Source organism: Marmota monax, unplaced genomic scaffold, assembly GCF_021218885.2.
Source record: "Marmota monax isolate L192 unplaced genomic scaffold, Marmota_monax_Labrador192_F-V1.1 WCK01_AAM20220418_F8-fsc00070, whole genome shotgun sequence".
Lineage (NCBI taxonomy): Eukaryota > Metazoa > Chordata > Mammalia > Rodentia > Sciuridae > Marmota > Marmota monax.
The window spans coordinates 2,433,932-2,460,018 of record NW_026692116.1 but is presented as its reverse complement, the minus strand read 5'-3'; the positions used below and the strand labels follow the sequence as shown (position 1 = coordinate 2,460,018).

The 26,087-nt window shown below is 40.8% G+C and overlaps 1 protein-coding gene across 4 annotated transcripts in view; it reads left to right on the top strand.

Annotated features, from left to right (window-relative positions):
* The window catches only part of Tgfbr3 (transforming growth factor beta receptor 3), a 188,107-nt gene that overhangs the window by 69,612 nt on the left and 92,408 nt on the right, over positions 1-26,087 (top strand). For all 4 annotated transcript variants that reach the window (XM_046461657.2, XM_046461666.2, XM_046461681.2 and 1 more), the window contains one exon: positions 2,255-2,439. In XM_046461657.2, the coding sequence (XP_046317613.1) occupies positions 2,255-2,439 (185 nt within the window). The remainder of the gene's footprint in view (positions 1-2,254; positions 2,440-26,087) is intronic.

Sequence of the window (26,087 nt, the reverse complement as noted above, 5' to 3'; positions counted from 1 at the left end):
TCTTATTTTGGCTCGTGATTTCAGCAACTTCAGTCCATGGTGTCTTGGCACTAGCACTGTGGCCTGTGGCTACATAGAAAATTCTGGCAAGAGTGTGAGTCAAAGAGTACTGCTCACCTCATAGCAGCTGGGAAGCAAAAAGAGACAGTGAGGAAGGGTCCAGGGTTCTGGTATCTCCTTCAATGGCATGCCCCCACTGACCTAACTTCCTTCCACCAGGCTCTATATCCTAAAGGTTCCAGCACCTCCCTCTAGCTCCACAAGCTGGCAACCAAGACTTTATAGCACATGGGCCTTGGGGGACATTTAAGATCCAAACCATAACATTGAGTATATTTAAACACTGACCTCAGAAGGTCCTTATAAAGAAATGCTGTCTTACACTTAATCAGAGTATGCTCTGGGGCATTGCTTTCTCTCTCTTTTTTTCTGATCTTGAACTGACTTGTATTACCCACGGATAGAGCTCAGCCCAGAAAGAGGGGTTCTGCTCTTCCTGGATTCCAGCAGAACAGAGAGAGAATAGGCTCTGAGGCAAAGAATTCTTGCCTTCTTCATTAAGGGGGTTTTCCTCTTTGGGTTAGATCTTGCTCTCTTATTTGCTTCCTATTGAGTTTTTACTCTTGCTTTGTTGTAGCAATGAGTCCATATGGTGATTTTTTTTTTTTTTTAAGGAGGATCCTGGTGGGCAGTGGTGGCATCAGAAGGAAGAGGACCAGTCAGGCGGATTGTAGCCCTTTTTGCAGATGTGTTTGGGTCAAATGACAGACTAATAAGAGCTTTGCACACTCATACAAAAAATGAAACTTAAAAACATTTGTATTTGTGTTTAACTTGTGATTGTTGCAAATTCACTTCAGAGGGGTTCCCAGTGTAAGTAGCTCTGACCAGTGTGTGTCCCCGGAATTGAATAGGAACAGAAAGACTTTCCCTAGTGTTTCAGAGTGTACCTAGAAACGTGCGTGCCTCCCGCCATTGCTGCCACAACATCTTCCTACCTCCTGCTTTCTGAGAAAGCAGCTGGGCACAGTCCAGCGATACGGAGTGGCAGTGATTATTTGAGAAGGCACATACTTCATTTCAGACCAGATTGCTATTATCAACCTAGATAATTTCTGTGAGTCCTGAAATAGATTTGGCCCACCCGGTGGAGTGTCTGCTTATGACATAGTCGTGAGGTATAGGAGTGGCTAGTTCTGAACTCCATTGTAGATTGGGGCTGCAATCCTAGAGAATACTTTTATTATTTAAAAGTCAGAAAGAGCTCGTTGGAATGCAAGCAAGTCTTTTTATATGGATTCTATTTGAAATGGAGCTGCGTGTTCAGGTTCCAGGCTCCTCAGCTATTGAATGGGGATAGTAGCAGCAAGCTCACAGAGGTGTGTGAACATGAAGCATTATAGGGGTGAAGGGGAATTCCTCACTGTCCTCTGAAGGTTCTGGAACAAACTGACAAAGACAGACTAAAGAGGAGAAAAGGAATGCAAATTTATTATTTTATTCTGTTTTACTTGCAGTACTGAAGAGTGGACCGAGGGGTGCCCTAACCTTGAGCTATATCCCAGTCACTTTTATTTTTTATTTCAAGACAGCTCTTGCTCAATTGGTCTCAAACTTTCTATTCTCCTGACTCAGCCTCCTGAGTTTTTGCAGTTACATACAAATTTATTAACCTGCAAAATGAAGTTGCTTCTAGGACTAAATGGCGAAAAGGGCTAGTCTGTTCTTCTGAAATCCCAATCTCTTAAATTTCTTTTTTTTAAAATTTTTTATTGTTGGTTGTTCAAAACATTACATATTTCTTGATATATCATATTTCACACTTTGATTCAAGTGGGTTATGAACTCCCATTTTTACCCCATATACAGATTGCAGAATCACATCAGTTACACATCCATTGATTTACATATTGCCATACTAGTGTCTGTTGTGTTCTGCTGCCTTTCCTTAAGTTTCTTTTGGATGATTTTGATATATATTTGATTTTCTAAATTCCCTTTTAGACTCACTAGTTATCAATGTATTCCTCTGGATGAAGGACACCTTCTGTATGATTTGTGTTGAATTCTTCTTCTCTTGAAAGAAAGTCAGAGATAAATGGAATAAATTGCTTAAAGTCTCATTTAGTTCTGGAGACAACTTATTTGTAAAGACTCCTGTAAAGGGTTGGCAGTGGTTTGATCATCCAGAAACACCCACTTTGAGGTAGACTTCATTGCTCTGAGTGGCTCATGTCTGTGATTCTGTCTGCAGGTCTAGAGCCTGGTACCCAGTGTGAGCTGTCTCCTGTTAATGCCTCCCATCCCGTCCAGGCCTTGATGGAGAGCTTCACGGTCCTGTCAGGCTGTGCCAGCAGAGGCACGACTGGGCTGCCACAGGAAGTGCACGTGTTGAACCTGCGCCCCACAGACCAGGGCCCAGGCCAGCCGCAGAGAGAGGTAGGTACTAGTGTCGGCTTTCAGCCCACCATCCACTGAGTCTGCAGAGATGCTTTTCTGAATATAGAGTCCTTTTCTTCTCTTCAACAAGGATGCTCATGTATGAACACAAGAGAGAGAATAGCACTTAGAATAACAGATGGCTCCCTGGCCTAGTCAACTTTAAGCTTTCTCTCTCTAGGGATTGCTTGGCTGCCTCCTTTCCTGGCCCTCCATATCAGGAAGCATGTTTGTATGAATTTTCATCTTCTAAGAATGACTGTGAGGAAGCAAGGTGCCATTCTCTGTAATTTTAATATGTCTCCTCATTCTCACCAGTGGCCTGTCTTTCTTCTGTCCTGCTTTGTCTTATGAACCTCTTCCAGAATGAGTCAGGGAAATGGGAACATTATGGAATAAAGCTATCAGCACTTTGTGTTTCTGTGAAAAGACCTGAGGGAAGTTTCTTATTACTGTCCATGCAGCTTTGCAAAGATGGTAGAGGCCTCAGCCTCCATTGCGAGGGTGAGGATGAAGGTACAAGCCCAGTGCTAACAGTATTTGCTCTGTTCTCAGCACTATTTGAGGCACTCATATGCTACTTCATGAAGCTCTATCATTTTACATGGGAATAAGCAGGTTCAGAGATAGCTCACTAGCTCAGGGTCATCACCTTCAGAGAGAAACAGCCTCCACTTTCTCGTGACCCATGGCTGAGATCACGGGTGCAAGGTCATCATACTTTTTTAAGAGGATGGACTTCCCCCAAGACAACATGCAGTTGTTATTCTTTCTGTTTTTTAGCTTCTATGTCAGAGATGTTATCACTCAGGTATTATGTCTCCAAGGAGAATGAAACCACAGTAAATCCCAATCACAATGAAGCATAGGAAAACTAATGTGGAATGGAATTTATCTTTGAGCTTTCTCTTGGTCAAGAAAGTAAATTTCCAGAACCACTTGTCTATGTGCTATAACCATCCTGTCCATCTGGGGGGAGTAGGGACAGAAGAGGCATGAAGTATCTTGAAGGAAAAGCAAACTGATTCTAATCTCATGAAAGTGTGCAGAGAGTTGGCTCATTTCAAAGACAGATCGCCTAGCCTTTCCAGCTCCATTGGAAATTATTGTTAATACTCTTGGTTGCTTGCCATTGTTGCTGCAACGCATATTTCAGGTCAGATTTCTTTATCCCAGTAATGTGTCTTTAATTCTTAACTTATGGGGGAGAGTTTGTGGTGGGAGGGGAAGGAGAGGAGGAAATGCAGCTCCTACCAGGCGTTGCTGACTCCAGCAGTTCTTCAGCAGCAGTAATTACTCATTTTATATATGCCTCTCTCGGAGGAACCGAGAAGGGAGAAAGTCCAAGCTGTTACAGAAGCAGCAACAGCCGAGAATTCTTGATGTTAAATTGTGCGGTACTGTTGTTGACTATGAAAATAGATTCAGCAAGACTACTGGAGCAAAAAGAAAAATACCTCAAGGAAGGACAGCAGAGTTCTCCCACACTTTTACTTACTATGTTACTTACTAAAATGGAATTCATTTTAGGACATGGCAGGGCTGTAAAATTAGGTGGCATCAAGGGACATAGTGCATTTGGTGTGAAAAGAAAGAGGGACTACGTAAGATAATCCCAAACTTGTTTGAAAACTGCATCTTTGTGCTCTTCAATATTTGTAGAGCATGTGTATAATTTGGGGCTAGTTATTTGAAGATATTTCTGAGAGGAGGCGACCAAGGGAAATTACATTATTTCCTTCTTTGGGGACCTTTAAGGATTAGATGGTTGTTAGTTCAATCCTGTTTGAAAACATGATGCTGGGATAGCTGATATTTGGAATTTCCATCAGGAATTTCAAAGCCCTCCAGGTATTTTGTGTATACAGAGTAAATATAGAGGACGACATCGGGCAGAGAATGAATGAATTTGTTGGGGGGTGGCAGGATGCGGGTGGAGAAGTATTAAATACTACTTGTTCCCTTCAGAGATTACTATGGAGAGAAATTACTACAGTTGTGCAAACCGTTTTGGAAAAAAATCTTTTGAGCCATGTAACCTAGCAGTTCTATTCCCAGGTTATATACCCAGTAGAAATGAAAACAGGTCCCCACAGAAACTTGCCCATGAATGTTCATGTTAGCATTATACATGATACTCAAAAGATGGAAACAACTTGAATGTCCATCATTTGATGAATGGATAAATAAAATGTATATTTATAGAAAGGAATGGAGTACTGACATATGCTATAACGCGGATGAACCTTAAAAATATTATGCTAACTGAAAGAAGAGAGACACAACAAACCCTGAATTATATAATTCCATTTTTGTAAAATTTCCAGAATATACAAATTTATAGAGTCAGAAAGTTAAATGAATGCTTGTTTAGGATAGATGGGGAAAGGAGGAAATGGAGGTTGACTTACTAATGATTATGGTTTTTTGGAGGGTGGGGGGTTAAAATGTCTTAACATTCAGTGGGGTGATGGTTGCACAACCTGAAAATATAATAAAAACTGTTGAATTATATTTTAAAGGGTGAATTTGATGGTATGTGAATTTTATCCCAATAAAGCTATTCAAAAAAATCATTCAACCTGCCAACGTGTTCTAATTAGCCCATAAAATGTACCTTGGCTCACTTCACTTTTTTTATACCCAAATTGCTTCCTTCTCCTCCAACCTAAACTCACGCAATTCTTTTTGCTATTCTCAATGGATACCTTTTTTATAGATATGCTATAATATGGGCTGTGCAAAAACTAACAGCTGATTTGTTTGGGAGCAATAGTAGGAGGACCAGAGGCAGCCTTTGTTTAAGGCAAATAATTTTGAAGATGAAATAAGTGCTGTTGCTTGCAATGTAGCAGAATTATCATGTTGGTTCCAGACCTCACTTGTGTATGACTGATGACTGCAGTAGTTGTTTTTCACAGCGTCATCTTTGAATGTGAGGGAATTATTAAACCAACCCCATTTCCCCTCAGTTTGTGAGTGGTGCAGGATTATCTTGAAGATCCAGGATAAATCATGCCTTCTCTAACATTTTACTAAACTCCTACTTCCCAGGTGCCTTAAGGTCCTTCAGCTGAGATTTTTTTTCTTATTTTCCGGAGTAGAGGAAGTGACAGAGCCTAGAACTAGAAGTAGTAAACACAGCCGGTTGACAAGGTTTAGGGAGGCAGTTATGCTCAAACAAAACTGGATGAACAATTGTATTAGCCAGCAGAGGGTTTGTATCAGAAACACACTTATTACAGCAATGTCACAAGGCCCCCCTCCTTTCCCATTGGCCTTCCTGCTGGGTTCTTTCAGGACAGGGAGACCTGTAGTTGTATTTTTCTTCTGAGACCACACCTCTCATTTGTAATCATTGGTTTTGGAAACAACAGCCCTGGCAGTGACAGGAAACTGGAAAAAGACTCTCTGGCGACTGAGGAGGGCAGAAGAGGATAAACAGCCCTGAGAGATTGGATTTGTCTTTTAGATAAGTGAAGACCTGTGTCATTTCTCACTGCTGCACAAACCAGCTCCTTGAGCCCTTTAACTGAAGAAAGTGCACCCAGTCCCCTCTGTGAGCCTCCGGAGTGTGGAGTGCGGTGCCTCGGTGCCTCAGTGCCTTGGGTGCTTCTTGGTTCCTGACTACGACTGTGCACCATCAGAGGCTTGTTTACAATAGCATGCTTTCATTTAGTTGCTGGAATGGCAACAGTTTTGTTTCCTATCATCTAATTTTTACTTGTGATCTGCTTTTATGTGGTCAAGCGAGTCTTTTCTACTTCCAACCTAATTGCTTGCTTCTTATGAAGAGCTGTTGAGGGTAAGCCCATAGTTAGCCACTGCACATGAATTTAAAAGATACAGGCATTGGCATTTATGTATTTGTTCTGACATTAATGGAGGGACTATTAATGGGTGTGCCAGTGCCTGGCTGTAGGGGTGGAGTAAGGATCAGGAAACTCTCTTGACATAGGAAAAGGGCCAGATTTAATAACTTCACCCATCAGAAAGCACGTAACTCCATAATTTTATATATTTGCTTCTCTGTCTCATTCCAAAAGAAGATTTGGGATGGGCTTCCAACAAGAGACATACCAACAATGTAAGCAGAAGTACAAAATGAGAACCAAAGAAAAAAAGAAGAGTGAGGCTTGTTGGCTGTGTGGGTTCACATAGTTGCTATGATTGAGTTTGAAATTTGGCTCTAAGCTTCTTGGCAGGCATGGCCAAATGGGATGTGTGGTTAATCACACATGTGGCTCCAAATTGCTTTTACTTTATACCTTCTCTGAGGACTGTGGCATGAACTTGTCCCCTTCTTGGTTCTTTTGGGGGCAAGAAAACCCACAGTTAGGAGAAAGAGAAGGAAGTAAACACATCTGAAATGTTAACTGTTCTGCTTTCCTCTTAATAGCTCCCTTATCCTACAAATAACAGTACCAGCAACTAGTGGTAGCAGTTGGTACCTGCTGTGGGCCAGCCCTGTGCATGAAGGGTACAAGCTCTGCCAGTCCCCAGCAGCTTGAGGACGTTTGGGTTTGGGGAGGTTAGACAAGCAGATGATGAGTTGTGGAGCTGCCTCTGAGCAGTGTTGATACTACAGTTCAAGCTTTCCCCACACTTTTGAGATGGCCTCTCTTGTACATTCATCTTTTACCTTGTTCCGTCCTGCAAACTCTGCTAACCAGGCCTGTGGGCTCTATCAGTTGGCTGAGACGGCATGTGTCCCAGGGAGGGTTTGGGTTTTGTGCATAGGCTTTCCAATCGTTGGGGTCCTTTCTTATTTCCTTGGTGTTTTAGGGACAGTATTAAGGTTGATACGTGTGTGGCAGTGTTTCTTTTTTTCTTTTTCATGGTTTAGGATTATCACACCGAATGTCAGTAATTATAAAAGCAGGGCTGAGCTCAGGAGCCATTGTGCTCCGTGGGGTTGTTAATTCCCACATTAAATGTCACTGCCAAGGGAGCTTTTATCTGTTTTCATAACTAATCATCTCCTAATGCTTTTAGCATCTTTCACAAAAGTGCCTCACCTGTTCTCTGTTTGTAATCCAGTACTTCTTAAGATCAAACTTGCTTTACCTGTGTAGGGGAGAACGGGCACATTAAGAGATTCTCCCTGGGTTGGGGATTTAGCTATGAGAAAGAGTGCTTGCCTAGCATGCACGGGAGGCCCTAGGTTCAGTCTCCACTCCACAAAAGCAAACAAACAAACAAGACTCTTCTTTCTCCTGCTAAAGAAGAAAAAGACTCAAAAACTTTTGGTATTTGGGCTTTGCTATCTGATTTAATATCCTTTCATTTACATTGAGGACTTTGATAGATTTGGAGATCTCTACCTCCACCTATCTACTGATATACTTACCTATCTACCTATATCTAGTCTTTCCTCATGTTTCTACAATTTAAACAGATGGATAACTTTTCTGTTTTTCCTTTGAGTTATCAAAATACAGACACTACAATGCTTGGAGAGAGGGCAATGGGTATGTGTCTTGCCCATTACTATTTGAAGAACTGATAGAAGATTTCAAAGCTGACTTTTTGGAAAGCACATGTATGACAGCAGAAACATCAAATGAACATCAGCAAACTTGCTACATTCCTTCTCTATTTGGAGCATTTTTCCCTTCTGCTATTATTCAGGAATGACTTCCCAATGCTAGTTCTGTATATATGCAGGAAAAAAGGGCTATTTATGTTTGTGTTATCTTAGATAATGTATATACTAAGCAAGTGTCAAAGTGAACTCCCCTCATACACAGACGCTGTATATTGTTGAAATTCAGTTTTTAAACAAGAACCCTCTATATGTAAGCAATGCTTGGTGTTTGTTTAAAAGGAGGTTTTTCTGGAATTTGCCCCAATGTGACAGGTAAGATTATCTCTAAACTTACCATTTTGTCAGAGACCTACAACAGATATATTAAATTTCCCCCAAACACTCTCTTTTTTTCCTCTTCTCTTCTACCATCTTTCCCTTTCCTTCTTTCCTTCCCTTCTTCCCCACCCTCATTTGAATGTGGCTATAGAAATTATTTCACATCTTCAAAGGCAATTGACTTTGTCTCTCACATAGGAACAGAGAACTTAAAGGAATAGGTTCCTCTTAAAGAATTGCCCCTTCACATGTTGCTCAGTGCAGTTTGAATGACAGTCTGCTGGGCAGCTTGGAGGCACCATCCAGGGCTGAATAGGATCAGGGTTTCGGGGCAGCAAAGCAAGGATTTTGCAACAGAGGACAATGCAAGCCAAAGTTAGAACTGGCCACACCAGTCAAGGATGATTTCTAACATGTTGGGGCAAGATGTGTAATCTGAAACTACAGCTAATTCTCAAATAAGGACTCTCCAAAAACTTAATTTTGGAAAAAATGAAATTGATTTTTTTTAAATGAAACTCTGGAAAAAAATGAAAGCAGAAATCAATGAATACTAGTAAATACCAGTGGTTAGCAAACAATCAGGACACAAGCTAAGTAAAGGAGTTTCCTTATGCCTACCAGGACTCTGGCTGGCTATACAGCTTAACCCTATCATTTATCATAGGAATGTCTAGGTGCTATAAAATTGCTCTGGGATAACACACCCCCTGCCCCACCAGGGGGACTGAGCTTGTTTGGACTTTGCCATTTTAGCCTGCGGTAATGTCGGTTATGTTCTTTGATGGCTGGAACCTGAAGATTGGGAAAAGACCTCTTATTATTGCCCCTTCCTCAGATGGAGAAGAGACTGCCCTGACCCCTTTTACAATTTGTCCAGCAGTGTGGTATTTTGTCTTCTTGGAGGTTAGAGTTACAACCCTGACCCTCACTGCTGTTGTCATGGTAACTGCTCTTGATGTTCTTAAATTTCCTGAAAATCTTGTTAGAGATTGTTTCTATAAGAGATCCTCCATATTTGAAAATGTGACTTTTTTGCTCTTAGAATTTTTTTGGAGAGGATTAAAAAAAATCACCAAAGTAAAGAGAAGGTCTATAAATCCAAGACCAGATATGTCAATTGGGCAAATAACCAATTTATGTGAGTGCAGAACGTCACGTTATCCAATTGTGTTTCTCCTTCCCATTGTGTATCTGTTGTCTTGACATTTTGTATGAAAATATAGGGAAACTTACTGCTGATATCTCTAATTTGAAGACTTAAATTCTGCAGAAGTGTTATCACATTATTTTCCATCCTTCCTCTGTGTTTTCTAAATATTTTTTTGTGTAAATTAGATGTATGTTTAATAAGTTTGCTTTTCTTTCTATATGATGAAGAGCTGCGGGTGAACTTGGCCCCTCTGATTGCCTCTGGGTGCTTCCTTATTTCTCTTTTCCTTTCCTATTCAATTTCCTGAATGAATGAACATCTGGGTGTACTTCCCTATCTGCTGCCTGACTTCTGCTTTCTGGGGTTACCTGTGGGTGTCACTGATGTTGCCTATTGACTGCTCATGAGATGCTGGATTGGGGAGGGGCCAGTCTAGTCCCGCCCATCTCCAGAGGGGACCGGTCCAGGGAGTGAAATGGCAACTTGCTCACTGTCAGATAGGAGCTGGACTGTCACCCAGGGACCCCAATTCCTACTGAAGAGCTCTTTCTACTGTCTTGTCTTTCCCTGTTCCTTATCTTCCTCAATTTTTTTCTTTCTTCAGGTACCTCCCTGTTAATTTCAGGATGGTACATTAGCCAGCTTCTCTGTCTCCCTTTCCACTTGTTTTTCTGTTTCCTTCCCAGCTTTCTTTCTTCTTCTCAGGGTTTCTTAATCGAAGCAGTTGTTTTGTTGGTCCTCTGTTTTCCTGAGGAGGCCTGTCTGTCCTTAGGATTTGGGTTGTCACTTCTTGCCTGTCATCCTCAGAACTCTCCATGGGTTGTCAAGTGGAATGCCAGTCGGGTCTCCCAGTCCTACTTTGAGCTCCTGGGTGCCTGAGGTGTGGTGTGGAGGACAGGCTTCAGATACAGGGTTAATCTCAGCTCTTTCCTTCCCAACTGTGGGGTCCTGGGTGACACTTAATTCTTTAAGCCCACTTTCGTTACCTGTGAAGCGCAGGTGATAGTTGCACTTGTTTAGAGGGTTCACTGATGATTGAGGGGCATTGCTGTGCATTTAGGGCTGGCGTTGTGTGCCTGGCACACACTTAGTGGTCAATGCCAGCTAATGCTTCTCTTCATAATCTCTAAAATGGAATCCAAGGACTTGCCTAAGCTGGTTCTCTTCACTCCAGTGTTGGTTTTTAGGGCCAGCTTCCCTGTGCCCTCAGTGTCACCATTGACATCTGTCTTGGAACTTTTGAACCATCTTGCATTTACCCATCCCCCTCAGATCCTATATTGGGTCAGTCACCAAGTTTTATTGTCATTTTCCCTTCTCCTTTGAATGTCTCTGTTCTCTCCACTAACTCTGCAGTCTCTTGTTCTCTTGGGACTGCTGTCTTCAGCTTTAGGCCTTGATTCTTTCCATCTATCTTGGGAATTATTTCATAGAACCAATCTTCTTTAAATAATACTCCCTTGACTCCTTTGTGTACTCTCTCACAGCCCCTTTCAGTGACTTGTTACCAAGAGCCTACAGTGTGTCAGGTGGACATCCTCTCTAGATTCTACTCAATTTTTTTTTATTTCTTTAGTGCCCGTTGGAATTAAAGGGTAACACATTTAATGTTAAATAACAAATAATATGACTAATGTATTAAAATTTTGCAGAAATTCAACAAAGGGAGTGGTCATTCTATTTGCAGGTGAGGGAAGGATTTCCAGAAGACAGAGCATTTAACGGAGGGCTTAGAAAGCAAGCAGATATTGCTGGACGGAAGGACAGTGGCCTTAATATACCCAGAGGGCAGAGTAGAAACCAACTGTGGAGGAAAATTTTCCCCTATACATGGTATGGCTGGTATACAGAGGGCGTGGCAAACTGCGGCCCTTGGACCAAACCAAATAGGTCTGCTGCCTGTTTTGGTTTTAAGTAGCTTTATTGAGATACCATTTATATACTATAAAGTTCACCTGTTTAAACTGTGCAAGTTTTTAGTATATTTATAGAGGTATGCAACAAGTACTATAATCTAATTTTAGAATATTTTTATCACCCCCCCAAAAGAAACCTTGTATTCTTTCATAGTGACGCCCCCATTTCCTGTGCTCTCTGCCCAGCCCAAAGCAGCCACTAATTTACTTTCCCCTTTCCAGATTTGCCTATTCTTGACATTTATATAAATGAATCATGCAGTACGTAAATTGTGACTGGCTTCTTTCACTTAGCATAATGTATTTAAGATTAATCCATGTTGTAGTCTTTCATTGTGTGGCTATACCATGTTTTGTTTTGTTTTTTTAATCCATTCACCAGTCTGATATGTGCTTTTGTAAATAAAGTTTTATTAGGATACAGCCACACTCATTTATTTATCTATTATCTGTGGCTGCCTTCTTACTGCTATAGCAGAGTTGCATACGGTGACAGAAACCCACGAAGTGTTAAATATTTACTGTTTGGCTCTTTGCAGAAAGAGCTTGCTACCTTCTGGGATAGAGGACGGGACAATGTTGGGGGCTGGGCTGGGGCCTGAAAGTGGAAGATGAGATTGAAAAGGCTGCACAAGTAAGGATTTGGACTCACTCCTGTGGATCAGTGTTTCTCAAAGCCTGGGTGGTGTGTGAAGGCCCTCTACCTGAATCCCTTGGAGATGCTTATGACTACAGATTCCCAGGCCTCACGCTTGGGCATAATGGCATGCATATAGTCCCAGCTACTTGGATGGTTTGAGCTGGGAGTTTATAGCCAACCTGGGCAACATAGCAGGAACCTGTTATTTAAAAAAAAAAATACTGGCTAGGATCACACCCCTGATTTATCTGCTGAATCCATTGTTTCTAAGCCTTTCTTCTTCTTCTTCTTCTTCTCCTCCTCCTCCTCCTCCTCCTCCTCCTCCTCCTTCTTCTTCTTCTTTCTTCTTCTTCTTCCTTCTTCCTTCTTCTTCTTCTTCTTCTCCTTCTCCTTCTCCTTCTCCTTCTCCTTCTTCTTCTTTTTTGTACCAGGGATTGAACATAGGTGCACTTAACCATATCCCCAACCCTTTTTATTTTTGTTTCTTTGAGACAGGGTCTTGCTAAGTTGCTTAGGGCCTCCCTAAGTTGTTGATGCTGAGATCCTCCTGCTTCAGCCTCCCAAGTCTCTGGGATTACAGGTGTGTGCTACCACACCTGTAGGCCTTTCTTCTTAATTCCACTTGAACGTTTGTCTTAATTCTCTCATGTCTTGCCACATTAGAAACCCACACATCAGTCTTTCCTCTCCAGCAGTCCTTTTTCTGATTCCTTTACCCTTCTCCATCTTCCTCTTTTTAAAATGTTGCTCTGAATTCTTCATTTCCCCCAGTCATGCTCTGCTCCTCCCCAGAGTACAGAATTATACAGAATTATATTTTCCCCCATATTCTTTGCTACTGAATTATGCGTGTTAATTATGTGCACCCAACTGGAGAGGGAACTTCTTAAGGACTGGAACTGGGCCGTGGATGTCTTTTGCATTTTATAAATTGGGTTCTTGCATGGTATAAGAATGTTATTTCAAGTATCACTATAAGTTTCTTAACTACTTTTCTTTTCCATGGTGCAATGTTTATTTGATTTGTATTATATCAGTGAACTTGCTGTTTGGTCCCCAGGCCCCTCCATTTTCTATGACTGCTTTGATATATTTTTTTCGTAGTTAAATCTCCTTTAATCCACTTTAAGATTTACTGTAACTCTATAGATCTCTGTTTCAGTCTTTCTCCAGACCATTTCAGAATCTCTGTAACATTCTTTTTTACTCTGAGGGGTTTTAGTCATCTGCTAGTAAACTAGTTAGTCTTTCCCTTAGCTGGGTAAAAAGCTATAAATGGTTTTTGACTCTGTGCTGCTCCCTTGGGTAGCTCATTTGATCTGAGCCGGGTTTGAAGTTGGGCCATTGAGAATGATCTGTCCTCATGATGTAGGAGGTGACTCTCAGCCAATTCTTAATATTGCTGGAATTAATTAACTTTGATTCCTCCAATTGAAAGAGAGCATTTTACTCTACTGTGTATTATTAAATACCTAATAACCTGATATTTAAAAATTTTGTTTTCTCGCTCAGTGAGTACTTAAAATATCCCTGCCTGTATAGTAATTTGTTCCTTGTTTAATGTGGCTCTTTCCTTTGTTTACTCTGGACTCAAGTCTTTGTAGCTTGTTTTCTAAGTCAGCTCAGAAGTTGCTGGTCATTGGATTTGGCAGCCTTTTCAAGCTTTACCCACCAGAACCCTACAGGAAGTTGTGTGTCGGCCAGAAGAGTCTGTTTATTTAGAGCATGGTGTCCAGCAGAAGCAAGCCATTTATGAGGGTCTGGTTTTAAAGACACAGGAATCTGACTTTGTTGGAGGACCTGCTTCTCTGGCCTCCACTGTACTCGTGTGCCCTAGGCTTTTGTTTCCAGCCCGTAGGGGCATCTTGCCTTGACCCTGAGCTACTTGAAGTAGTCCTTTCCCTGAGCTCCTTGGTTTTGTCTAAAAGGCTGAAGTATCAAGACCCAGATACTAGGTAGCCCTTGAAACTGGTAAGAGTGGGGTTGATTAAAAAAAGGGGGGGGGGATTTTACAATTTTATCACCATTTTCTAGAAATCTGGTAGAATTTTGCTAAAACTTTATTGAGATGGTTATACTTCGAATTCCTGAGAGTGATTCTTTGTGCACAATTATCTGGCATTATCTGTATTCCAAGACACCCTACAGTTTTCATTTGAATCAGAGTCCTTTAACTGAATATAAAATGTTTATTTCTCTTGGAGGTGGAGGAGGGGTGAATTACAGGTAGACTTGACCTCTTTTGAAGATAGACCTGATTGGATGTTACTTGTTCTGTGAGTCAGGATCACAGCCAGCTTTAGCATCCAGGATCCCTGCCATAGTGTAACTTTTGTCTGTACCCCACTACGTACACACACATCTGATTCTTTTTGAATTTGCTATGGCAGGTTGGCAATGTAGCTATAGGTACCCTGTGCCCACTGGGCTTGTAGCAGGGTAGGTGCTTGATACCTTTATGCCGATTTAACTGGAAACTGCACTGATGCCATCTTAAGAGGTAAGTCCCTCACGAGTGTGACCTCTTGAGTGATGTGTGGCCTCCAGGAGAGGAGCAAAAAGATGAGGCCTGAGAAATGAACGGTCTCTAGAGAATGAGGTATTAGATTCTCAGCTCTAGCCATGCTCCTGGGGTCTTTTTGTGGCTTATAGTTGGATTTTTTTTTCTGTGATATGTAAGTTATATTGAGATTTCTGCCTCACACTGGCACTGACTTTCTTGGAGTCTTAGGTAAATTTAACACTTAATGAAGTTTGAAACAATACACATCTCTTTCCTACTTCAACCTCAAGTAGACAGACATGCAAGCAGCGTTCTCGTTGAGACCTGGCAGTTTCCAAAGGTGAAGGAGAAGTTCAAGGGAGCCAAAATTCTGTTAGGACAAGCATGTTTTTGTGTAGGATGTATGGCCTTTAGGTTGTCTCCTTTGCTTTCCTTGCTAAATCTTAAATTTAGAGGGCTTCCAAAATTAAAGGCAATTGAAGAGCCTTGTTTCTAATATTGATGCACTTTGCCTTAGTTATCTGTCATATCTCAAGGGGTGATCACCCTCCTTTATATTCTGAACACCGCCTGAATTTTCATCTGGTGCAGTTATCCAGGGGGCTGTATCTCTTGCCCACAGGGATTTCTTCCTCTTGATCCCAGCATCTCTGAGAGGCCTCCAGTGCTTGTCTTGGTCTGTTGTTGGTGCATGTGTTGCTGTTTATTTTTGTTTCCTGCTTTTCTAAGGTTTAAAGATTCTGATTTTCCCCCCACTTATTGCTACTGGTTGTTAAGATAGTGAAAATCAAAATGAAATGGTAATAGGACCATTGTGAACAAATATTTTTCTGAAGGAATCTTGTTCATTTTTAATGCTGTTAAAGATCTAATTCCCAGTGTTTTAGTTGGAAGCTATTCAAATTTCCCAAATCATAAAATCTTTCAAAGCCTTCTGCAAGTTACTTCTTCTTGATTCAGTTCTCCTCCTACTTGCATTAAAAAAAAAATAAAAAGACTGTTTCCAAATATGAAAGTGACTTATGTTTATTAGAGAATAGAGTGATAATGGACCCTTGCCTGTCTCTGAGTTTTTTGGATATGTTTTGGAGCAATGTACCAGGGTAATTTTTAGTCCTTTTTGCTGTGTGTTCTTATATACATCCTAAACACTTTTCCTGGCTTGGTACAATTACTATGTATACGTCCTACATGTGTTTCCTATTTTTCATGACTCATACTTACGGTACTCATAAAGATTCATCCTTTATCTTGGCTCTGAGTAACAAGCCCACTGTACTTTTCCAGCAGAGATGTGGGCTGGGGCTTTTGCATTTAATCCTGCTGGGGACCCTGGAAGGCCCAGGGCAGCAGCATGACAGTCATCTGTAGGCACTATGTACTTTTCCTCCCTGAGGGAACAGGCAACTCAGTTTTTTTTAAGTTAACCAAAAAAAAAATTTTTTTTCTAGTTTTCCTTTTCCTTTTCCCCCTTTTAGCCAATTTGTTGCTTATGAGTGAGGCCACTGGAGGGCCACCAGATGAAATAGATGCTCTGTTTCTTTTCCCTGCTGGTAACTGTGGTAAAAGGTATGATGGAAATAGAAATGGAAATAATTAACTGAAATGATATGTGTAACATGTGTAACAAGCACATACCGAGGGTCTCGTTGGCGTCAAATAAACATTTAGACACAAGAGACACAGGTGGCTTCAGTCTACTCAAAAGAATAAGGTAAGGACTGCATCTGGTAGGTAGCAGCGCAGCACTGCATTCCTCTCTTTTGGGGTACCTTGTGGCTACCTATGGATTGTTCTTACAACCATCAGGAGCTCTCTAGTTGGCTTAAATGCCGGGAGATGAGATCTACATTTGTGTGTCTGTGTGCATATGTGTCTTACCCTAGTTTAAAAGCCTCACATGCTCCAAGCAGCCAATAAGTAACTATGTTCTATGGGAACAGTTTCCACGGTACCCACCAAGCCAATGTTCTCAGGATGCCCTAATATTGCTTCAAATTTAAAAAATTTCCAAGCCAGGCAGAGACATGCATACCTGTAATCCCAGTAATTTGTGAGGCTGAGGCAGGAGGATCAAAAGTTTGAGGTCATTCTTGACAATTTAGGGAGGCCCTAGGCAACTTAGTGAGTCTATATCTCAAAATAAGAAAGGCCTGGGAATGCAGCTTAGTGGTAAAGCACTCCTTAGTTCAATCCCTAGTATCCCTCTTCCTTCTGTCCCCCACCAAAAATCCAGCTCCAACTAAGTGAGTTGCCTTGTATTATGGTTGACCTCATGTCTTATCAGGTTACCAGGGTCACAGAATTGAAAGTTAACAGAAAATCAAGTTCTTATATAAAAGAGGAAAAATTCTTTAACTCTTTATCCATACCTGTGGATTTTATTATTTTAATTTCTGTGATAAGTTCAAAGATATTTCTATATCCTAACTCTCAAAACCTGTGAATGTTATTTTATTCAGAAGGGTCTTTGCAGATGTGATTAAGATTATTGAGATGTGAGATTATCCTGGATTATGTGAGTAGCCTCTAAATGCAACCACATATATCCTATTAAAAGGGAGATTTGATGAAGAGAAGACAATCTGATCTTGATGTCAGGGCTTAGGGGAATGGGGTCACAGACCAAGGAATACCAGCAGCCATGAGAAATTCGAGAGGCCAGGAGCAGATCTTCTCCTGGAGCCTCTGGAGGGAGCATGGCTTTGTGGACACATCAATTTTGGCCCATCATTACTGATGTAGTATGTCTAGCCTCTGGAACTGTTGGAGAATAAATTTTTATCATTTTAAGTCACCAAATTTTTGCAAATTGTTAATAGCAGCCATAGGAAGTGATACATTCTTTTCCTCACATTAGTTAAGAAGATTGACCTGAGTTCCATGCTGTCCTCCTGCCCCCAGTTTATTCCCTCCTTGTGTTCCCCATTTCTGTAAAGGAGACTGCCACCCAGTTTGCTGAGACCAGAAATGCTGGCATTACCTATGATTACCTATGATTTCCTAGATAGTCAATCCTACTTGTCCTATTGTGAGAATATATTCTGAATCTGCCCACCTTTGCCCACTGCCTTTTGTCTGAGCCACCATCACATTTTAACTTGTGAAGCAATGGATCTCTAACCCAGCCTTTTAATAGTGCAGGGTCTGTGTAGAATGCCTACCTTGGAAGTCTGGTTCTATTGATTATCAGTTCTGTGTCTTTGGATAAATCAGTTACATTCTCTATGCCTCACTTTCCTTGTGTGGGAATAAGGATAGAATCTACTTCATAGGGTTTCCGGGATAGTTAAATAATTATAAGGTGACAGGTGGTTACAATAGTGGGTGAAATATAATCGGCACTCCATAAATGTCAGCTACTATCATTATCAGCTAATAAGATCTATTCTGTACATAGCAACAGCGCAGTTCTTTAAAAATGTAAGTCCGTTCATGAAATTCACAGCTCAGCTTCCTGCAGTTGTTTCCCATTACATTTAGAATAAGCTCTCCAGTCCCTTCCAGGGCCCCAGGTGGTCTTTCAGGTCCCTCCCAGCATGTCATCATTATTCACTGTACTTTGTTATTGGCCCTGATATCCTGCGTTCCCCCCTCGACAGGGTCTTTGTTTGGCCTGGGGCATTTCACTCAGCTCCCCACCTTTGCCCAGTCCTGCTGCCGAGAGGCCTTCACTGACCACCCCATTTCAAATAGCCATAAACTCCCCACCTGCAGTCTCTGGACCCTATTTTACTTTTAAAAAATGACTCATAACCAGGCACAGTGGAACATGCCTGTAATCCCAGATGCTCAAGAAGCTGAGGCAGGAGGATTACAAGCTCCAGGCCAGCCCCACAACTTAGTGAGACCCTCTCTCAAAATAAAATATGAAAAGGGCTGAGGATGTAGTTCAGTGGTAAAGTACCCCGAGTTTAATCCCCAGTGCTTTAATAAGTGAATGAATGAATGTATGAGTAAATAAATGTATGAGTAAATAATAACTCATATCACCACCTGGTATTCATTTACATTTAGACATGTTTATTTTCTGTGTCTTCACCTAAAATATCCACAAGGATACATGTTTTGTTTTGTTCACTGATACCTTCAGCAATTAAAACAGTGTCCAGCCTTCAAGTATTTGTGAAATAAATGCACGAGTGAACAAGTGAATATGTTGTTGCAACAGTGTAGCTTTAGAAAATAGGTTAAATCTAGCAAGTTTGTATTTGGAAATTTCTCACTAATTGTATTTCCTGGAAAATTGTATCTGTGGTTCAGGCATAATGATTTTTTTTCTTTCTTCTTCTTCTTCTTCTTCTTTTTTTTTTTTTTTGGTACCAGGATTGAATCCAGGGATGCTTTATCACTTAGCCACATTCCCAGCCCTTTTTTTTATATTTTAATTAGAGACAGGGTCTCACTGAGTTGCTTAGGGTCTTACTGACCTGCTGAGGCTGGCCTTGAACTCATGATCCACATACCTCAGCCTCCCAAACTACCGGGATTTATAGACATGCACCACTGTGCCCAGCCTCAGACATAATGATTCTTAAACCAGGATTTTAAGGTGTAGAAAACAGCACTTAACTCTGAGTCTTAAGCTGGACTTGGTTTTCCATCTAGCACAATCTTTTTTGTTTAAATGTCAGCAAGTGTATAGAACCATGTGAGTTTGTTTCTTTTCTGGTCAATATAAGTAAATTGGGAATATTGAACTGTAATGTTTCTTTCAGTGCTAGTTTTTAAAATATTGGTTTTAGTCATAGATAAATAGAACTTTATTTTTTCTTTATTCATTTTTGTTACATGATGCTGAGGATCAAACCCAGTGCCTCACACATGATAGGCAAGTGCTCTACCACTGAGCCCCAGCCCCAGCTCAATGCTATTGTTTTTGGGTCTACTTTGGGAATTGAGGGTATATTTTTGCAGTTAGTCTAGGCCTCTAATGTGAAAAACAAATAACTTGCTGTTAGTGAAAAATAACACTAAAATATTAGAATTGAAAGTATTTCAGGAATTGCTAATCTTTAAGACAATATCCTTTAAGAAACCCTCAGCCTCCAGTGGCTAATAGCTGAAATGTAAATTAAGGCTATCTGATGATTTATTAGAAAGGAACCCTGGATTAAATAGGATTTACAGATCTGGGGGGCAAATCTGGCCTCTAAATACATGGAAAAATGCTTTTGAATTTCATTGCTTAGATCTTATTGCCTTGCACAGTTTAAAAAAAACCATGATTTTTCCAAGAGCTCTGTTTTATTCCATCAGGACAGAATACACACATGAGTCTTTCTCCCTCTCCCTTTTATTTATTGAAATACAGAAGATTAGAGGAACTAATCGTTTCAGTTTGCTAAGCAAAAGGCCCTCCCCCTGTAAATTAGAACCAGGCAGTTGGACAGTCAGCAGGGCAGACTTCATGGACTGTGTGCCAGTACAAAACATTGTAGGAGTGACAGAGGAAGCATCCCCCAGCCCTCGGTCTGCTGTACATCCCAGGGACAAGAACAACACCTGTGAGCAGAGGACAGAGACCTAGAAACATCATGGCCCTAAACACACATGACAGAAACTTAACCAAATAGACTTAATCAACTACAGCTGGGCTGAGATAAACAAACGCTAAGTAATCAAGCATGTGGGAAGGGGCTGGGGCTGGAACTAGGCTTATTGCTGGGGTAATTGGAGCCAGGTGTACTAACCTGGCACTGCATTTTGGAGGTGAGAAGTTGGAGAGGTTTGAAATAGGGATGTGGTTTGGCTCAGGGAGCTGGAGGCAGACTTTTCCAAGACTAGAGGAGAAGAGCGGTAAATAAAATAAAGGCAAGTTGAGGAGTATGAAATATGTTGAAGACAGCAAGTACCTTTGCAGCTGAGATAGCCCATATCTGGTGGCCTTGCCTGTTGGGATTTACGTGGGGAGGATGGGTGTTTAACTATACTATTGCAGGTCTTTAAAGCTGGTTCACTTGATATCATCATTAACACTGAAAGTGGTAAATTAGGTAGATCTCTAAAGATAAATGTCTTCCCAGCTACAAATTTGGGAGGAACCTTCCACTTTACCTACAGTCCAGCTGCCTGAATGAAGCAGTTCATTGCTCTGGAACTCCCTATGTGCCTAGTTCTCAGAGAGCATGCTCTATGGTGCGGAGGCAGCAAGCACTGGTGGTGGAATTTCTGTTCAGAAATGTGGGTCCCCTTTAGAGCAGATGTGCTGTTGGAGGCAGATGTGGATTGAAAGTGATATTCTCAGGACCCTTCTTTGTGGGATTCCCCAAAATTGCAGTGAAAGTTTATAGGCAAGACCCGGGCCTGACCAGGTTAGTGATGCCTGACCAGGAATAACTAGTGAAGATGCAGCTGGCCATGGTAAAGAGGATTGGATTTATGCTGCCCAGGTTTAGTCTCTAGGGCCTGACCTTTTTTTCAGGGCTATGGATTGAACCCAAGGGCACTTTACTACTGAGCTACATCTGCAGCCCTTTTAATTTTTTAATTTTGAGGCAGAATCTTGCTAAGTTGCTGAGGCTGGCCTCAACCTTGCCATCCTTTTTTCCTTTGCTGGAATTCCAGCTGTGTACCACTGCACCTGGCTTAGGGGCTGATCTTAATGAGCACTTAGTCCCAAAGCTAAGGGGAAGGTTGACAAGTGGCAGAAAACTATTAGTTCTTCATTAGGAAACCAAGTGGTCTGAAGGTCCTGTGTCTAGCTGCCATCAACTTGTCATCCTGTTTCAAAATCCATGCAGAAGGTAGTGGCATTGCACTGAACAAGAGCCACAGTCACGCACTGATAAACTTCTTTCCAGAGAATTAAAAAACAAAACAAAACAAACAAAAAAACCCTACAGCACTTTATTCTGTCTTCTTAACACCTTAGCCATGGAGATGTTGTTAGTTCCACAACGAATTGAGACTGAGAGAGTCTAATTGTTCTACCCAGGGTCATGAGCTAGGAAGGAATTAATGGAGCCCAAGCTGGAATTCATAGCATATTTCCTTAGATAGAATTGACAGTGTGAGTGGCTGTGGGCAAAGTGGACTTTCTCAAGGTATAGACATTTCTTCAATCATTGAGTCATTATTTGCTAAGCACCTGTTATTTGTCAGGCACAGTGCCAGTCACTTGCAGTCCTGACAACCCTAACCTTGAGAATTTGCCAAAGTTAGCAAAGAAGCAATGGACAGCGGGTTTCCCCCTTGTTTCTATTCCATTTAGATGATCTCAGTCTTTCTTAAATATGGGCTTAAATATTGCTCCCAGGGTTGTTTGTCGACTTAATCATATTGGAGATAAGTCTTTGAGCTTCAATAAAACAGCCATCTGGTAAGAATTAAATGTGAATAGCTGGGTTGTCATCTATAGGTGAAGAGCTTAGAAAGAGGGACAGGTTGGGGCACCCTGTTATTAATGATAGCTCTGTTCTATACAAACAACTCTCTTTACTGGATTATCTGTGCCAAAATATTACTAAATAGCTTGGAAACAGGTTGGTGTTTTTGCCCTTTAGGGAAAAAAAGACCATGGAGTTGAATTTGGAAAGGAATCTTGGAAAACGTTTTGATAAAACAATGTATCATTCACATGCCCAAAAATTTCAGCAGTGCAAGGCTTCTGCTGGCAGAATCAGGTGAACTTTGAAATATATTCTGACTTGAATTCTTGCATAGCTTGAGTAGGCTGAAAGATGATTATTTTTGTTTTATTATCAATAAACTTTTTTTTTTTTTATCAGAAGTGCCCAGGAGAGCCAGACACATTGGCACATGCCTGAAATCCCAGCAACTTGGGAAGCTAAGGAGAAGGATAGCAAGCTTGAGGCCAACCTGGGCAATTTATTGAGATCCTGTCTCAAATTTTAAATTAAAAAGGCGGGGCTGGGAATGTAACCCTGTGGTAGAGTGCCACTGTGTTGAATCCTCAGTACAAAAACAAACAAAAAGTGCCCAGGAGATAAGCCTTAGATTGAAGTCCTCCTTTTTTCTTTCCTCTTCAATATATAAAATTGTAAATGAAAGGACTTATCAGCACAGTTATGGATTTGCCCCATATGTTGGTTTATCTTTCCTAGATTAGTTCATTTAGTCATTCTAAAAATGTGTTTACTGTGTGCTCTAAGATTGGAGATTCTGTGGCAAATAAGGCCATTTCAGCCCTTCCTGGTGCTTTTGAAGATGGGGTACCCAGGTATTCAAGAGACAGGAAGGGCTTCTTTGCAGAGGGGTACTTCAACTGAGACTGGGTGATGAAAAGGATCAAGCCATGGTGCAGAGAGCTGGGGGGAAGAAGAGGCCAGATGAAAGATCTGCTAATGTCAACGTCCTATGGTTGGATGTTCCTTAGAGGTGAGAAGGCCAGTGTGGAAGGAGATAGAATTAGTTAGGCTTCAAATCGTGGGGTGCTCTGCACTGGGAGAAGTTGTTTTTTGGTGTTTCTAATGTTTCTTTATCCTCATCCAGTGGTTAAGAGCTGGTGCTTAATTCTGAGGACTTAGTGAGGCCCTGATATCCAATTGGTTGTATAAAGAGAGACACGAATAGTCCACTAGCTGGATCATCTAGATGATGGGAATGAACATTTGGGTTCTAATCCCAGTGATGTTGTAGCCAGCTGTGGTACTTGGGCAAGTTATGATCTCTTTGGGCTTTAATTTCCTTAACATCTGGAGTAGAACATCATTAAAATCTCCTTTATCATGAAGAATCAGTGATTTTATTGTATACACATTTCATTTGGGGTTTTATTCTCTTCTTTCAGAATTTTATCAGTTGTCTTACAGTAACCAGGCCCACTAACTGGTTCTAATTTTTTTTTCTTTATTCCTTTGCTTCTGGAGCAGCCAGTGAAGTGCCACACGGGTGGGGGTGGGGGTGAGATGGGGAGACTGCAAGAGGGAGGAAGCAAGGGAAAATAAGGGAACTTTACGTGTGCCTGATGGTGGCCATTTAGCACATTGCCTGTTACCCTGAAAGAATTCCCAGTCACTAACCGAGTGGATTGTGATGGCTGAGACTTGTTCTCAGAGTTAAGATTTATGTAAGGGTTAACCAAGAGCTGCCCTTGTCCCGAAAGATGATTTATGCCATCTAAATGGCGTTTTAAAAACCTGCCACTGTGATAATGTTGTTTGCATTTACTCTTATTTCTGAAATCATATTTTGATATACTGGGAGCTATATATTTCAGTATAAAATAGAATAATTTTGCCAGTTTTCCTGAAATTCAGTATAAATCATATAGCTCTTTTATCAAAAAGTATATCTAAAAGAAATTAGCAAAACCAAATAAGTGAACTTAAGACTATTGTCAACACTACCTGTTTTAAAAGACACTACAAATCATTATTTACCCTTAGGATTAGCTTTGAATATTTCATGGTTCTTTTGCCTCTGCCAAACATAGAAGACTAGAGGGCACATACTGCCATGGATGGCAAGAGGGGGTGGCCAGGGGACAAGGACAAAAGGAACTCTGTACAACATGTTCACACTGGTCTGAAAAATAAGATAAATTCATTTTGGGATATTTTTAACTGTTTAAAGAAGAAAGATCTTCTCTTTTGTTCTCTTGAATTCACTTTGGCAGGTTAAATAAAACTTTGGTCAATTGTTCCTTTTAGTCGAGTATGCAAATTATTTGGTGTGACCTGGCTTTATAAAATTGGTGATTCAGACACATCATTCTATTTTTTCTTGACAACTGCATCTATTTCTAGGGATCTGTCTGTCTTGACGACTGTTCCTGACTCCATCAGTTGCTCAAAGAACCATAGGCTTTAAAATTACTGGTGGACATGGAGATGTGATATGTCTCTTCATTTATGGTGAAAATGAAGCCTACAGCAAGATACTTCAGAAAAACTTTTTTTTTTTTTTAAGTGCACGATGCCAGGAATCTTACAGTAGGAGGAAGACAAGCTTGGAAAGCACCAGTATTTATGCGTTACAGCCAATTTCCTCTATTTTTCAGGCAAGGAGAATTAACTTTTAATCACTGAGGGCAAAAATGAATGATTATTTTCTGGAAATCAGACAATCTTATTTTTATTCTAAAATTCCTTACCAACAACTTTCTTTCTTTTTTAAAATGTGAGATATAAGAGAGATGATGATCTTAAATTGTTTTAGTCATATATTAGAAATACTGATGATTATCTTGCCAAGATTTAGGAGAACATCTTAGGAAGACATTGTAGGGTGAATGTCTTAAGTCAGCTTTTTTCGCTGCTGTGACCAAAAAACCTGACAAGAACAGTTTTAAAGGAGGAAAAGTTTACTTGGGGGCTTATAGTTTTAGAGGTTTCAGTCCATAGAACAGCAGGCTCCATTCTTCGGTGCTCAAGGTAATGTAACACACCATGGTGGAAGAGTGTGTCTGAGGAAAACAGCTTCAGACATGGCCCCCACAAAACAGAGATAGATAGACAGACACACAAACAGACAGACACACAGACAGACATACCAAGCTCAATTCACAAAATACATACTCCAAAGGCATGCCCTAGATGACCTACCTCCTCCAGCCACACCCTACATGCTTCCAGCTCACACTAAAGTTAATCCCATCAGGGGGTTAATGCACTGGTTAGGTTAAGGTTTTCAATAATTGGGCCTCTAAACCTTCTTTCATTGTCTCACACATGAACTTTTGGGGGACACTTCACATTCAAACCATAACAGCGAAGACAGGTGAGCTGTTTGTGCTTCTGAGGGGAAAACTAGAGGGTTAGGTAAGAGGTCTAATCCAATTCATTTCTTGCACACTAGAGAACCATGTGTAGGACTTAATGGATTTTTGCATAGAATATTATAACCAGGACAAGAATCGCCAGGCCCCATGAATTCTTCCTTATAAAAATGTGTAAAGCTCCACAGTTTATATGCTTGATTCATTGATTATTTTTGATTATACCTATAACTCAACAAGTATTTATTGAAGGCCTGTGACCTAGAGGCAAAGCCAGGAGTAAAATCCTCAAGTCTAGACTTGGGGTGGAAGACTAATGTTTAATTTTTCTCACCTTGTGAGATATTCCTTGTTAATCCAATAACAACAATCTAAAGGGAAACTATAGAAGACTTGGAATGGGATGGTAAATAAAATGGGTTTTAATTTTTTTTTTTTTAGATCTGTTAATGATGTATATTCTTTTGGGCAAGTAAGTCAGGTGTTTGAAGTGCATTTAATGAATTAATACATTAGTGTGATTGACAATTTTCCAGAAGTTAATGTGCCAATCATTTATCAGGAAGCAAATGATAGTCCACATCTTTGAAAAGTGAATTGTATCTGTATTATTTTGCCTTCACCCATGGCAAAATAATAAAGCCTCCCTTTAAGGCCCATTGTGATGTAGCCCCAGTTTACCTTTTCAGCTTTATTTCTCTTTATTCTTTTTTGTATTTTCTCAGATCCATCTGAGTTAAATGTTCCTCAGATCTCCGTATGCTACCTCCACTGCTCTGACATTTCTTTCAAAATTCTCCCTGCCCTCCTCCTTGACCCAACTTTAGTTTTGCCTGTATCAGCCCTTCTTGCTCTCAGGGCCCAGCTGATGTGTCCCCCTTTCTCCTTG